This window comes from Bacillus rossius, chromosome 15 (assembly GCF_032445375.1).
Source record: "Bacillus rossius redtenbacheri isolate Brsri chromosome 15, Brsri_v3, whole genome shotgun sequence".
Classification (NCBI taxonomy): domain Eukaryota; kingdom Metazoa; phylum Arthropoda; class Insecta; order Phasmatodea; family Bacillidae; genus Bacillus; species Bacillus rossius.
The window spans coordinates 24129546-24145695 of record NC_086342.1 but is presented as its reverse complement, the minus strand read 5'-3'; the positions used below and the strand labels follow the sequence as shown (position 1 = coordinate 24145695).

Sequence of the window (16150 nt, the reverse complement as noted above, 5' to 3'; positions counted from 1 at the left end):
CTAAAGTGGCTCATAATCTCAAGCTAATATTCAATACACGACCAGCTGGTCGATTGGGTGGAGATTTTTTTGTTTCCATTATGTTTATTAGACTGGTATTCATGCTATGATCATATATGGCATGGAGTTATATGCTTATTTTTCTCGTTTGAATATAAATATCTTCCAAAACCGACCAGTGGTCGGTTACTGGAGCAAAACACTGATTGCAAATTGGTGCAATGATGTGATTGTTTGTGTTAGATGGTAAAAAAATGTTTGTAGAAGATTTAATTAATGCTATTAATGAAGTTAGTAAAGGAGCTAAACTTCACGAAACAGAGAGGAACAACATTATTCCACATACATATAACGTAATTGAACAAATTAGAGCCCGTCTACAATAGTCCGAACCTGTGTGTGGTCCGTGTCATCCGAATGTGAGTGACGTCACATTGTCTCACCGAAAACTGCCCTGTCCACAATTGCGATGTCCGATGTCCGAATGTATTGATTTTTAAAGTTGTCACCAGAGCGCAGTAAATGTGCCAAACCAAATGTTTTCGTTTATTGTTTTGATGCTTTGTAGTTTGAGATTGAATTAATGAAAGTTATGTAAGTTATAAGTGACGTACAACACCTTCTATTTCCTTCAATAATAAAAACAAACACCACGTTTTCAAACAGGAACCAGAAATTCGAATATCGTGAGTGTTGTGTTCTTTTTCTGTGTCCGAAGTACACAGGTTGGGACAAAAAGTTCAAATTCACGAATGTCTTCGGACCAGGTAGGTTCGGACCTTCGCCCACTTAACACATGACATCAGAGGGTCACGTGGACCAATCAGCGACGAGTGTCCTTCGGAAACAGTTTAGGACATTGCTATTGTAGACGGGCCATTAAGGGGATAAAGCTCCTTTAAGACAGAAAGGGTCCCCAAACAGTTTTAAATCCTGAAGTTGCCGTATGCCGCGGTCTCGTGTTCGAGGTCGGGCGCAAGTCCTAGTGGGGTGGCTGGCTTTCTTAGAGATTTCTGTTCCGGGAGGGCGCCAGGCTAGCTCGGTGTCTTACCGTGTGATGGTCGTGGGTGTGTTGCCCCAGCGTGGCCCGCTAGAACCGTCGGCGGTGATGGAATTTGTTTCCTGATTAGGTTGGGTTGTTTAGGTTAATTTACATACACTGTTCTGGTTGTTCTACGGGTCGCACGTCGCGCACGGGAGGTGCGGGGTGGACGTTTTATTGTTCACGATTTACACTGGTTCCTTACATTGGGCGCGAGGTCTACTCGGCGGTACATGACTGCCAATGAGGCGTCGGAACACGTAGAAGTTTTGATTACACTATTATTACAATTACACTTGACAAAACGGCACCCTGTGGTGCTCTTACGTACACAATTACACTCCACACGTTATCTGAGAAGGACACCTGCGTGCCTCTACGTATGTTTACTTATTAAGCCCTCACGCCAGTCGCAGTTGAGGGAGAGCATTCGATTAGCGTCGGCTAATCTCGTAATCTGTAAATTGCGGCGGCGGGCCCACCTGTGTGGACCGCGGCTCGCTACTAAATTAAAAACACGGTTAAGTTTGGACGTAGCCTGTGCCTGTGCACTGGGCGATTAACTAAAGTTCTGGGGTGGCGGGAGACGGCCCGTACCGTATACTGCATGGCCCCATGTAATGCTTTGTGTAGGGCGTGTTAAATTGACGCGGCTGGGTTAGGCCCTACACCAGAAAAGGACTGGGCGCACACAGGGAGTATTTAAAAACGGTTTTGGTTGTGACTATAATTACCAGATGGACGTTCGGTGAAACAAAGAAATGCTGGCTCCCCGTGGGACGTGCATCCGTCCCGGTCCGCGAGTCACGCTATACTGGCGTCCGGCCCTGGCGCGAGGAGAGGGGTAAGCTCCCTGTCGCGCCAGAGTTTCTAAAGTTCCATTATTCGTAAAAAATTACATTAATAATAAAAAGCAAGTGGCTCTAAATTCATACAATAAAACTTAATGATTATTTAATATCTATATATAATTTAGAATTGACATTTAATAAGTTTGTCTAAAATAAGTTTGAATATTAGAGTCAAGCTGGAGACTGTCTGTTTCTTGATAACTACTACTCCAGTGGCGAATGATAATGCTAATTTGGGGCGGTTTGCGTTACGTCACACGTTTCACTACTGAATTTAGGCTGAAGGCCACAAGGGTTGCACTCACAGCTGTTTTAGTAGAAAGCTACACGTGAGTGACCCGGGCACGCCTACATCGCACTCTATTAATTAGGGGCTTTTGTTTGTTTTTGATTACTTTATTATTGTGTGGGGAATTTTTTAGACACGGAGAGTGCGTTGCATGCTTAATTAAAATGGTTCGCTATTCTCTACCTTGGGCTGCGGTCCGCTTACTTGACTCAGGTGGGCCATGGATAGGGGTGCTTTCCGTTAGCGGAGCCGAGTACTGGTGGGTGCAGGTCGGGCTTTGGGGTGGCCTTCGGCCGTACGATAAATAAGTAAGCCTAGCTTCTTACTGAATAGCAGATGATTTTTTAAAAGTAAAAATGGTCTAACTTTTTACTGTAAGCGAGGCCACAGTATACAAAGTAGAGTCGAGGGATGCATAGTTTATCAACACCTTCAACCCGCTTGGCTTTATTAATTACGGAAAAGTTACGCCGAGGGAATTTTAGAACAAAATGATACTAAACCACACTGCATAAAACTAAAAATGAAATGTTTTATAGATTAAATCACTTCTCCTCGTCCATTTCCTCACCAAATTTTTTAAGTTAAGTCTTATAATCGTTGACGATAAAATTGGTACATTATTGGACTTTGGTACAAGCAAGCTGGTAGCAAATGTATTAAGAAATGTGTTGCAAATTTAAAATCGGGTGAAATTATGCGAAATCAACTATAAAACTAGACGTACTGAAGTAAAAACTATAATTTATTAACAAATAACAAGACATTACGTAAATTGATATAATTTGGACAACAAAAATCAATGGAAAATGTATTATGGTTTCTTGCAGATAACATGATCTAATTATAAACTTACTTGTCAAATGTAATTCCAGTCTGCTTTTTCGCTAGCCTATTTGTACAACCATAAGCACAACACGGCATTGTTTTATTTCATTAAAAACACAATTTCAAACTTGTATTCGCCGTTTGTTTTGGTCGCATTAGTGGGCGTGACCAAAAAAGCAATATTACTTCAGCATCCACGCCAAACTACTACTCCCTAACTTCTTACCTCCATGGTTTTGAGCCAAGGTCATTAGATACCAGGTCGTCTCAACAGAAGAAAAACGAGTTTGGTCGTTCGGGTGTTTCCGTGATATGACGTATCCGCTAGACCTTCAAAGTAAACAAAACTGTGAAATTGCGTGCATGTTTTGATTTTGTTTTCGTGCTGTGGTTTAGTAATGTAAAAATGCCTGCTGTTGAGAAGAAATTGGTTGCTTCATTTGTAAGAATAAGGACTTTTTTAAGATTGAATCATTTCAATCGACAGCTAAGTAAAAAACGTGTTGGAAGAAGCAGCAACAAAGTGTGCAAGAAAATGAAAAAAATTAACATAAATAGTAGGCTTATAGATTTTTTGAAGGAAGTGTCATTTAATTTAGATTTAGCAAAAAAAATTGTGGGGTGTGTTTGGAGTGATAGTAATCTTTTGTATTTCATATGAAATAATTTACATGTAAATTGCAGTCATGGATAATTTCAGAATGTGTGTTTGCTACAGAATTGTTTAACAAAAACTTATGACTTCGCCAGATAGAACTTCTAAAACTGTTTGACAGGACTAAATGTTATTGGATGTATTATGTTTGTAGGAAAACAATAAGGCTCCTGATATTGCTCATCGTTCATTGAATAAAAGCATGTTTGATGTGAACCACACCTAATGAACTTCATTTTCTAGTTTAATTAATTTGTCATTGCTTTGTTTATCTTTAAATAGCAAACATTCCATAGCTTGTCAGATCACTCATTCTTTCATTGTATTGTTTTCTTTCTCTGGTTTTTCACTAAATTGAAACTAAATAAATAACTCTGTGGTCATATTGCAAAGTTGTCCCTTGTTACATTCACAAGTAATTGTCTATGTTCTTATTATATTTACATATTTGTGCATTTTATAATTTTTAATATGTTTTGTGGTCATAATTGGGCCACAGTGATTTAATGCAGTTTAACAAAAAAAAAAAACCTGAACCTATCCACAGTTGTTTTCAACATGAATAGAAAATATGTAGCATATCAAACTAAGTAATTCAGATGCATGGAAAAGTTACAAATGTGTTTGTATACTTATGTAACAAGCAAGTGCACCCATGTGATATTTTGAGGGGGGGGGGGGGGGGGGGGGGGAAGTGAGATCTGGAGGTATATGGTGTTTTAAATATTTTGGAAGACAAATGGTGATTTGTAAGTAGGTACATATATTTAAAATCTTTTACGTGAAAATATTTCAGTGTTGGACGACTTATACGTAACTACATTTTTGTCTTTCTCTATCAAGGGGGGGGGGGGAGGTGCTTTGCCCCAGGTATGGGTGCCCATGGTAACAAGTAATAATCAAGTGATGTAAAATATGTCTTGTTAGCTCCAAATGAAGTATTTAGGGAGTCATGCTTATTTTACCTCAATTTATAACCTGTATTTGTCTACCACACACCAAAATTTATACTAAGCATCATCATCCACTGTTTCCAGCCTGTGGCTGGGTCAGCCAAGTGGGTCTTGTGACTTTGTCCATTTAACAATCACATTAAAGTGTGATGATATTGAAAGCCTTGCAGTTTATATTTTATTCGTACAAATATATAGTAATGTATGTGTGTGTGTATGTATATATATACACACACATACATACATATGCCATATAAATTTCAGAGATAAAGAAAATATGGTATTAATTTTCATGGCTAGCTGCCACACTAATTCTTTTTATCCAGGATTTTGTGCGAAATGACTTTTATAAAAAAAAACTAATGGCAACAGTATAATAAATAAATTTAACATTAAATAGAGGTGGTATTAACCAACATGTAAATAATGTTATATCATTTACATAAATATCTTGGTAACAAAATTTATTTATGTACATATTTCATTAAGGAGACTTAACGCTAAACCATTTGAAACTTCGCAAATATGTAAAATTACAGAAAAAATATTAAATTACTTTTTATGTAAATTAATGTAATAAATGATCAGCTACAAGTTGGGAAAACAATTCCTACACATTTGCATTGAAAAAAGCAATTAAAGCAAAATAGTAATGAGTTAATGCCTGTAGTAAAAAATAAAGTTTTGTGTATTTTTTGTCAGCTTTTTATTTATCTTTCAAATATGTGTTCATTATAAAACATACTTGAAGTGCCTATTTATGTTGATGAAATATTTAGAAAGAAAAATCATGTCAATTGATGTAGTTTGTATGACAGAACATAGTGACTAATTGTATTTCTTTTATAGCTTCTTACTCACCACAATTTATAATAGGCATAATTAAATGTAGATTATTATGGATTACCAATATATTTTGTTAAATACTGAATTTTGATGTAATGAATTATGTTCTGGGATCAGATTTGGAGTATTGAAATATTTCTGATGAATTATTTGAGAAAAATTACCTTGTTACTGTTTCTAGCTGTAAAGAATTATGATGAGAGTATACAGACTGCATCTAATAAAATGAAAACAATTTAAGATATGGAGAAATGTATGTGCATGAAAAATAATGAAAATCTGATAAATTAATGGTGACTTCGAAATGCAAATCATCAATATAATCACGAGTACATTTAGTAATAAATTTAATAGTCACAAAAATAAATATTGCAAGTTTTAAAAGATGTTACACTCCTAGGATATAAACACTTACCTACAATGAAATATTTTTCACAGTAAATTATTATGTTTATTTGGCTCAGTGGTTTGTACGTAGTTATGAATTACAAGTTTCCAGGTTTAAATCCTGTCACTTAAGAATTATTTTAAGTAGGTACATAAATTTTTACTACATTTTAACACACTAGAGTTATAGTGGATTATATTATTGATGGTTATTTGTTCACATAATTGTTGTAATTACTATTAGCTTGGTCATTTTTCACTAGGTGGTCTTACAACATTTATATATTTTTTACTTGTAACAAAAAATTAATCTTACAAACACAATCAAGGAGATTAATTACGAACATGTAAATAAACATTTAATTTTATATTGATACAAATTAAGTGTATATGTTTGTTTGCATGCTGTTTTTTTATATATACAAATGTACAATTTTATTCTACACAAATAAAGTTTTGCACATTTAACCTTTGAAACTAGAGGAATGTCACTGTCTACACATTTAAAAAACCTGCCTCTTTTTCTACCTCTTACAGCAGAAGTTTGGCATTTTGTGGTGAAATTTTTTGTAACTAACAGTTCAAAATATGATTACTACCTACTGTGAACATCTGATCACAAAATAAAAAAAAACTATTCTAATGCTCCATCTTCTACCAGTAGTTTAATTTTCTGACAAATTAAAAAAAAAATATATACTTTTTTATTCTAGTTACTCTCGTTCAAAAAAAAAAATATGTTTGTCTAAACTGCAAATGATGTTTATGTGATACTGTTTCTCATTAACGGCTTAGTACAATTTTACGTTCCAATGTTAAGAGATGAAATAAAATTACCCAGCAATGTATCATGTAATAAAGACTTTGAACAATGGTCTGTGATATTTGTGTTTTAAGCCACATATTTGCGGACCACTTGTTGGAAAGTATCACAAGGTAGGAATAAAGTGTTTCAGTGTTTTAGGCATGTTTTCTTCCAGAAGAAGTGTTCAGGTAAATCAGAAACTGAGTATGCCTTACTGCCTGCACTATGGTGCGTAAGTAGTGGCCGTAGTGGGAAAGGAGCATATTTAGGAATACCAGCTTGGAAACATGTACCTGCCAAGAATGCCAAAATACCAAAATATTTTTATCATGGTAAATGATCTGGGAGTTTGTTTTGCAATTTTAATTTGAGATTTTATATCAAAATTTAATAGTATATGTGGTAATTTTGGAGACTATTAGTTTTTGGTAAATAAGTTGAGTAAGGATTAAAATGAAAGAATTTAAGCAGGGAAATACATATCTTTTAAAGAATTAATTACTTTAAAAAAATAATTGTGTTATTATTGTACACTAATAAATCTTTCACTTAGAGCTACCATTTTCAGAATTACAGATCCTAGTTAACCTAGCAAACCTTTCACATAGTGATCATTTACCATGTTACTCAGGAGTTACCATTCTTAAGAATTACAGCTGATGGAAAGGGACATGGTTAATAGTAGGCCAGACAGCTTTAGAGTGCAGTTTAATTTTTTTTACTTAAATTAATAATTATAAATGACAGGTCTGTAATAAAATTTTCTATGCAAAATTACTAAATCACTTAATATTAAATTAATGGTAGGAAGAGGGAGTGATGACATGGAGTACGTACCACAGGGGAGTGCCATGGGGCCCTTGCTGTTCATAATGAAAGATGTCTGGGAAAGCATGATGAGTGAAAAAAAAAAAAAAAAAAAAAAAAACCGGTGAAGAAGGGAGTAGGGGTCTGGGGTTAACTGCTATGACACTAAAGGAGAGAAATAAAAGTCAATGAAAAGGCATCTTCCATGCTGGTGATAACCAGATATGGAATACGCCACAGGAATTTGGGACTTGTACCTAGCGATGGACATTTAAGAGTTATAAAGGTACAATGCAATGTAGTGAGATAAGTGACAAATATCGGAGGAGAAATGATGACGGAAGAAGGAAGATGCATAGACCATCAGTGATGATGATGGAGCTTGTGTGGGACACACTGTAAAGGAGGAGAAAGAAAGAATGGTGAAATAGGTTAAGGTAATTAAAGGGAGGGGATTTTGGAAAGCTCAGAGATAGGTAAAGGGCAGAGGGATCACATGTGGAAGATCCACAGGTTAGAATGCAATGGATTACACAAAATCATATTACTGCACACAAATATGAAATTTGGTAGTTAAAGGGCCATTAAATATTCTTAGAATATTTTTTGGAGGATAGTCATTACCATAAAACTTGTTATATTGTATGATATTTAATACACTTACAAAGTTTGTTTACTACTGCAAATGAACATAACATGTTGACACTTAAACATCTAGCAAGGAAGCTAAATGTAATATTGAATATAATTACTTATCAATGGTAACAAGCATTAACAAACTAGCATTAAATAACACAATGATGTAAAAATGCAAGAACAGCACACATCACAATGTTTACCAACAACACCAGTTTAGATTTTAAAATACACATTTGAGCCTAATGTACGATTAAATAACTGACAACATAACAAAGATTAAATATATTACTAGCGGAAACACGTGATACATTTAACCTGTACATAAATTACATCAGTCTATGTGAATCGGAAAATTTAAGAAAGTGCCATTTAGACACGTGATTAATTTGAATTCCCGCGGCAATATGGTCTAGCATGTACGTCAGACGCGATTGACCAATAACAGTAAAATAGCGGGATGAGATGACCTGGTATCTAATGACCTTGGTTTTGAGCTCGTTACGTATTTCTATGGAGAAAAAATAAATGTAAACACAAGCTTAACCTGAAAGCTTATTGCACTTAAAAATAATTTACAGTAAACTGATATAATGTTGAGATTAGTATGTGGAGGTACGGTGTTCTATTTTTTTTTGTGTTTAAGTTTTTTTATAATTTTTAACAACTTATTTTTTTTTGTAAATGTATTATATATTTTATCGTTAGTATATAGGTGATATTAATATTAATTGTAGTTAGAAGTAGTTGATCGCAGATAACGCTTCTATAATTCATATTATTGGAAATAGTGTTAAAAATCAACAGTAACTCTGAGAGAGAGAACCTTTAGTTGAAAAAAAAATCAAGGTAAATCTGAAGGAGAGTCATTTTTCTGAAGGGGGGAAAAAATCCACGTTTGGTGTAGTGGTACTTTAAGTAGTTTGCTAGTTATTTACTATTTTAACTAGTAGTGAGGTTAGGATGTACATTACACATATTGTTATATTGTGAGAATGGTCAGTTATGTTAGGTATATTAAAAATACTTCATTACCATGGTGCGTCTTCCAGAATTTTTTTTTTTTTTTTCAATTTGTGGTTCATAGACCCCAAAACCATCGTCAACTCAAATAATCACAATTTTAAGGTCATGGTAACTGCTGTAATACATCACATTTTTGTGGACACGTTAACTGCCATAATTTTTTACAAATCACTGCCAAACTCATTTATAAAATCTAGTAGTGGCAAATCTTGGTCAAGTTCATTAAAATGCAATATCCGACCAAAGGGGTAGAGATGGAGAAGGTTTTTGTTAAAACAGAAAAATCACTGTAACTCCCATAATATGATGAATATCACATCTGTTTGAATGTATTATAAATTGTAGGAGTAATACCAAAAACCTTTTTCTAAAAACATTTTTGATATGACGAATCATAACTGCAAGGGGCGGAAAAAACAAGTGTTGGAGGGGAAAAAAATCAACTTTGTACGTATGCACACCATAGAATTCTTTCAAAATGTTTGTAAATCTTATAATTTTTATCTAAAACTTTTGTCTGAAACAGTGTTTGATAAAATGAGCCATTGCTGCAGGGGGTTACAAAAAACCATGGGTAGAACTAAAAAAAAAAAAAATTCATTATTTTCATACCATGTACACTAATTTGTTTTTATTTATTATAAATCCATGAGTTATTATCTACACCTTTTGACTTGAACTAAATTTTTTATACAACCTACCAGGACTGCAAGGGGTGGAAAAACAGGGACTGAATGACAAAAAATTCCTAACTCCCTTATTAGGTGCACTATCAAATCCATTCAAAGTGTTTGTAAATGTTTTATCTAAAACAATTTTTGATAATACATACAAACCATTATTTCAAGGGGCTGAAAAAATCTGAGGTTGGAATAAGAATACATTTACACTATCGAATACATTTTTATTTTGTTTAACTTTCTAAGTATTGTTAAAATTAAATTTTAGCTAACCAACCATTACTCCAAGGGGTGGACATAACAAGGTTTGAAAGTTAAAAAATAATGATTACTTTTTTTAATAGATATACTATGAGATCCGTTATAATTTACCTATGGTATAAATCCTACTCTTTACCTTAAACTTTAGCTGAAACAATTTTTAATGAAACAAATTATTACCGTAAAAATAGGGGGTGAAATATATATTTTTGAGCACTTCATATGTCCCTTTATTCCTCAGAAAACAGTGTTGTCAAATTCTTACTGAATCCTGAAAAAACTCACAAATGAAGAAGGCCAAGAAGTCGAGGGAAATCTTGAGGTAAAACTCCATCCTAAACAAGGACTATACTGAGTGAAAACTGATTAAATTTGCTGTAAATATGACATAACAGCAAATATAATAATTTTGCATCAATATTTGTTCATTTTTAACTGGCTAAAAAATACAATTTATGCCTATTTAAAGGCTGTTGCCCACTATAAAGTTTCCTATTATATAACTTATTTATGTACATTTCTGACATGTATAACAACACCCATTAAAGAGATGACAAGGGTGTGCATGATGGATACAAAGAACAGTAACAACACTAAATAGGAGTACAATCAGAATCACAAAGAACAGAAACAAACAATGGTCACAGACACAAACAAACAATCAAACTACAGGAAAAGTTAGTTGAGAAAAAAACACATTTACAAATTTTATAATATATAAGTGGGTACATAATATCAATAAAAAATATACTAGTTATTGGAAGTAACAAGATATGGTTATTTTTAATTGGTCACTAAAAAAGGATTTAAATTACTAATTAGTTTAATTTAAAAGTTGATCAAATATATTGCTATGTTAGTCTAAAAATAATATCATTGTTTTGTTAATTGTACATAGAATAGGATGATTATGAAATTGGGAAACTCTTATACCAGTGGTATCCATGAAATATTTACAATTAATTTTGAAAATATAACAGAAAGAAGGAAGACATTATTTTAGAATATTAAGTAAGTTTGCTAAATTTATTGTGAATATTTTTCAATTTTGTTTTTATCAGACGAATTAATAGTGTTCCATATTGCCGAACAATAATCAAGTTTAGTCATAATAAATGCTAAGAAAAGAGAAAAAATAAATCAAAATTTGTTTAATAATAATAATAATAATAATAATACACTATTTTAAATGTAGCTAACCAAACCGAACCTACCATTCTCATGATACCACAGATTTGTAACATGTAAACCAAATCTAATTACTTATTAAAATAGTAAACTATTGGTAAATTACTTGTAGCTATCACAGCACTCTTAGAAAATTATTGAAAAAAAGTCTAAAAGTAAAATATATCTATTTTTTTAAGTTCTATTTTTTGTTGTGTAAAGTGGCTCCTTTTCAGCATTAGAATATTGTAATTCATTTAAATATTATTTTTTGCAGTTTAAATATTTCTACATGACAGTCTGAGTCTAAGTGGAAGTTATGTCTTCTTTTTCAGCTGTGAGAGCAGCCGCACGAATGAAGGAAACTTACATTCAAACAGCCAACACTCAAGCATTGTTTTTTCGTGGGCTACAAACTTCACCTTCGTACAACTTTCAGGCTGGCAGTTTAGTCAGTGGATTTCTAAGGTGAATTTTTCTTCTTCATTGTTTTATGTTTGTTTCTTATAGTGCAGGCTACATACACTATGCTGCGAATCCACTTTAGTATGGGTCTCGGATTACGCCTTGAGGCAGGGTTAAAATGTGATACGACTAACAATCTCAGAATTCTCTGCAACATTTAAGTTTTTGATGATGTCTTGATTAGTACATAGGTGCAAATAAGAGAGTACTCAGAAAACTGCAGGATTTCATTTTCCAGGGTAGGTGGGGGGGGGAGAGAAATAGAACCACTTTTCCCACTGTTTGCTTTTAAATTGTTCCCTTTTGTTGGTGGGAATGATAGATTTTTTTTTTAGGATTTCAGAGGGAGGATTTATGCATCCCCCCATCCCCCCTACCCTTTAGTAAGACCCTGCGCAACAATCCTAGTGTCAATACAATCTGAGAGTTCCAAGCCTGCCACGATTTGGGCTAGAACTGCAGAATCTCAGCAGTGAGAGGGTATTGACTTGTCTCTTAAGCAAACCTGTCTCTTATTAGTTATCTTTTTAATTCTTCTGGATTGTCAAGGATGTTAAGCCTCTTTTATCCAGCAGAGCACTTTATGGGCCATGGCCATTGTCAGATTTTGCAATTTTTCCAGATTGTTGAATGTCAAATTAGTTTTAATGGGAACACCAAAGGAAACATTAATTTACACAATTTATATTTCAAACAATTTGTAATAACTCACTCTATGGAAGTAAAAATAAACATGAGCATTATTGTTAAAAAAAAGTGTGTGAGTGGAGTCCATGCGTGACAAGAAAAATTTCTTGCTTGTTGGGTATGGATAGAAAATTAGTAATATTTTATTAAACAAGAGATAATAATTGAGAGTAGTAATGATGCGGGTATGATCTCAAAAGAAAAAAAAAAACACGAGCAGCATTAGGAGAATTCTGTAGTATCACTGTTGCGTCACTTATACCTCTCCCCTGCCGTCTCCCCTTACGACCGTTACAATTAGCATATAGCATGCTATGCTACATACCTATCCCCCTTCCCTTTTTGCTGTCTTCCCATTCAACTGCTAGTGCATATGTTTAGTGGCGTCGCCGCTGAAGTACTCTCCTTCTCTACTGGTTTTTCCACCACGAACCTAACTATTCCTCTCATGCGATCGGAATTATTGGATCGCTTGAAAGCAAAGAAGTTTCACTTCAAAAAGTTACTGATATCATGTAGTGTCTGTGAACAAATGCCTGAATCCACCCAAAAAAATCAGAACTTGAGAGGTACTTTCTATGCCTGATTATAGAATAAACTGAACTGAAGAATGCTATATTTAAGAGTGCCAATTATACATGGTTACATCCTCTGGCAAATGCAGTCACAGCTAAAATACATATTTGGTTATGAAGGAATGCCAGTATCCAAATACACCTGCTCAGAGAAAAATTAATCAGGTAGACAGGAAGAGCAAATTTGTTGACTATCTGCAACAATAACAATAATCCAAAATTAATGTTATATCTTTGTTCAATGAGTATCGCTATTGTACCTTTTTTTTTTTTGATGAAATAACAAATCTAATGCAATATAAATGTCTGACCTAAGTAACTGAAGTAAACAAAATCTAGTGTTTGTTTAAACTTACATGAGATGGGCGGGCGTTGTCGTTTCCACAAGAACATCGCAGTTGCAACACAACCATGCACAGCACTTTACCTCATAAAGTGAAATTGACAACTGACTGAGCTTAGTCAAAAATTATTTTGAATCACGATCTCATAAGCAAATGTCCCAAAACAACAATATGGTGGCGAACACAAATTATGGGTATTGTGTTTTGTGTAGCCATCAAGTAATTATTTGTTAAGCTAATAGATGGCATTTTCAATGACAGTGTGAGATGCTAATAAAGTTTATTATGTATGACCTTTTGAAAATTAAATTATTTCAGTACAATTTCAATAAATGTGTCTCGAGCCTCGACCCGAGACAACTAAATATACAAAAATGGCCGGGACTTCGAGACACAAGACGTCCCGGGACCCAAACCCTAGTGTCTATCCAATGTGATAAAAATGTGTAGTGATGTTTTCAATTACAGGTACAACTTTCTAAACACCAACATCAACTCCTCGAATATAGTTCCTTCACCGAGCGTTCTCCAGTCACAGTCTCGTACTGTCACAAAGTTTTCTCGTCAGAAAGGTAAAAGAAGATCCGTCAGAGCTGTGGTACAACGTTTCTACAGACTTCATTGGTGAGCTTGTGTACTGAAAAAATTATTTATTAATGATTTCTTGTGGAATTTTAATCTATTCAATTTCAGGATTTTTTGAAATATAATATTTATTTCATTGTAGAGGCAGTCTAAAATATGTTTTTCTGTAGTAAATTTTACCAGTATTAGCGTTAGTATGACCTAATTATAGAGCATTAAATTTTTTGGCGGAAGGGGGGAGGAACAAAAACATAAAAAAAGCTCATTAAAAAATTTACCTTCACCAGTTATTTTATTTTGCATATATATTTGACTACCACACTATACAGTCCTACTTATTTGTGCAAAAAAAAAAGTGTACCCACATTTACCGACTTTTGCTTCAAGTGGATGCCATCTCCCTGTCTAAATTGACCATATGAACTTTTGGCATTCAGTTGGTAAATTTCTGCTATTGGCCACAAATTTTATTAGGCCTACCAAATTGCAGTCAACTTGACTTTACTTCTTAGTAGAGGTTTTTTTACTGGGTTCTATCAATTGACCTTAGGTGCGGCTCCAGGGAGACCTTTCGAAAAGAAAAAAAGAACAAAGAGAAAATGCAGTTGGAAAACATGACATTAAATATGTCAGAAATTGGCCTTAGAAAATTTAACACGTGTCAAAATAGATTAAAAAAAGAGCACGTGTAACTCATACACGTAATAAAAGTGAAACTTCTTTGGTGATTCAAACCTCGACTTGTAAGTATATTGCTAGGGATAAAACGGTAGAGAGAAAGAAGACAATTTTTTTAAATAAACATTACTCACAGTTCAAATACACCATACAGAAAAAAAACTGTGCGTGTTAATGTCTCTTCATACAATTCTGCCATTTGGAACACACCAAATCAGTGAACAGAATATGAAATTCATAACAGGTAGCGCTATCTATGTGGGAAATGCAGGGACTGTCCCAACAGCGCTCTCTACACTGCTATTCTCTGTCCATTTTCCATCATAAACGTTTCACAACAATGTTTCATTTAAATTCGGCCTTGAAATTTTACTTTCATTGCGCCCAAAGAAGTTTCACTTCAGAAATACGGACTCGTGAGGGGTGTCTCCCCCACCACTCCTCCTCAGGAGCAGAGCCTGCGGTCATTAGCGATGGAAAAGCACATCATGAATCAGAGACATTCGAGAAGAACTCGACTTTGGCTAAAGAACCATTTCACTGTAATAAGCGTAACTGGAGTTCAAATGTCAGTCCACCAGGATGCGAATATAGTCGCTTAACAACCCTGTCACCTCACTCCATCATTTTTTAGTAATTGCCTCAGAAAATTGCTTGCTACAATTAATTGAAATAATTGTTGACGTAAGTGCACAAAAAATAAGACAGTACTTTATACCCTCTTGTTTAATCCTTACAGCATATGCCATGTAATTTTTTTATTGTGTTATACTACAGTGCATTATTAACAAGACTTCTTAATTTTTTGGTATTTTTGAATGGTGTAACGTTTGTGGTTAACCCTTAATCAAGCCACCAATTTTGCAGTTCAGTCTTTAAATATATCACAGTGATGAATATAAACATTCATTTTATAGATGCCACATGTTGAAATTGACACATTGTGTGAATTAATTTGCTTCATTGAGCATATTTCTTGTCTTGAGTTCATTGCCAACAGTGTTTTTTTTTCTCCCATCATTAGGGGTGGGTGGATCAGAACAAGAGCTGGTCGCCACAGATTTTTGTGGAAAAAAAAGGATAGCTTGAAGCGCCGTCACAGACAACACGTTTTCTGCAACGCAACCCAGAGCCGTCTTCTCGACAAGATGGTAACAAAATTTTGGCGCAAACCACGCTTCTACGTTGATGATCCATATGAACCATACCATACCAGAGAAGAATATTATGTGACAAGGAAAAAACCACTACCATAAATGGTATTTGCCATATCAGCTAAAATTATCAGAGGAAAATAAACCTCAGGTAATATGATGTATAGTATGATTTTAATTTTTATGTATCACATGAAAATAAATCAAAATTTTGTACACTTTTGTCTAGTCCTTTTGTTCAGAGTTGTTTAATACCGATGTATAATTATTTATTAAGGTTAAGATCAGTTGAAATGAGTTACGAAAACTGGTACAAACTAAGTCTTTAAACTTCTCAAGATACACTACCAGATAGTGTGTAACCAGAACATATGACGAGGTTAATCCATGTTGAGTCAGTACTTAACACATTACTTACCAAATCAGTTT

General features: G+C 34.1%; 1 protein-coding gene across 1 annotated transcript; it reads left to right on the top strand.

Moving 5' to 3' along the window:
* Positions 1–8602: 8602 nt before the first annotated feature.
* LOC134539727 (large ribosomal subunit protein bL35m) lies at positions 8603–15943 on the top strand. The gene is made up of 4 exons (XM_063381977.1): positions 8603–8714; positions 11569–11701; positions 13773–13928; positions 15592–15943. Exons 1-4 carry the CDS (start codon positions 8693–8695, stop codon positions 15821–15823), a joined length of 543 nt encoding a protein of 180 aa, XP_063238047.1. The 5' UTR covers positions 8603–8692; the 3' UTR covers positions 15824–15943.
* The last annotated feature ends 207 nt before the right edge of the window (positions 15944–16150 follow it).

Coding starts and splice junctions, on each gene's coding strand:
- LOC134539727 (XM_063381977.1), top strand. CDS start 8,693: ATGTTGAGATTAGTATGTGGAG. Junction 8,715..11,568: donor GTTGAGATTAGTATGTGGAG/GTACGGTGTTCT, acceptor CTTCTTTTTCAG/CTGTGAGAGCAGCCGCACGA. Junction 13,929..15,591: donor CGTTTCTACAGACTTCATTG/GTGAGCTTGTGT, acceptor TCCCATCATTAG/GGGTGGGTGGATCAGAACAA.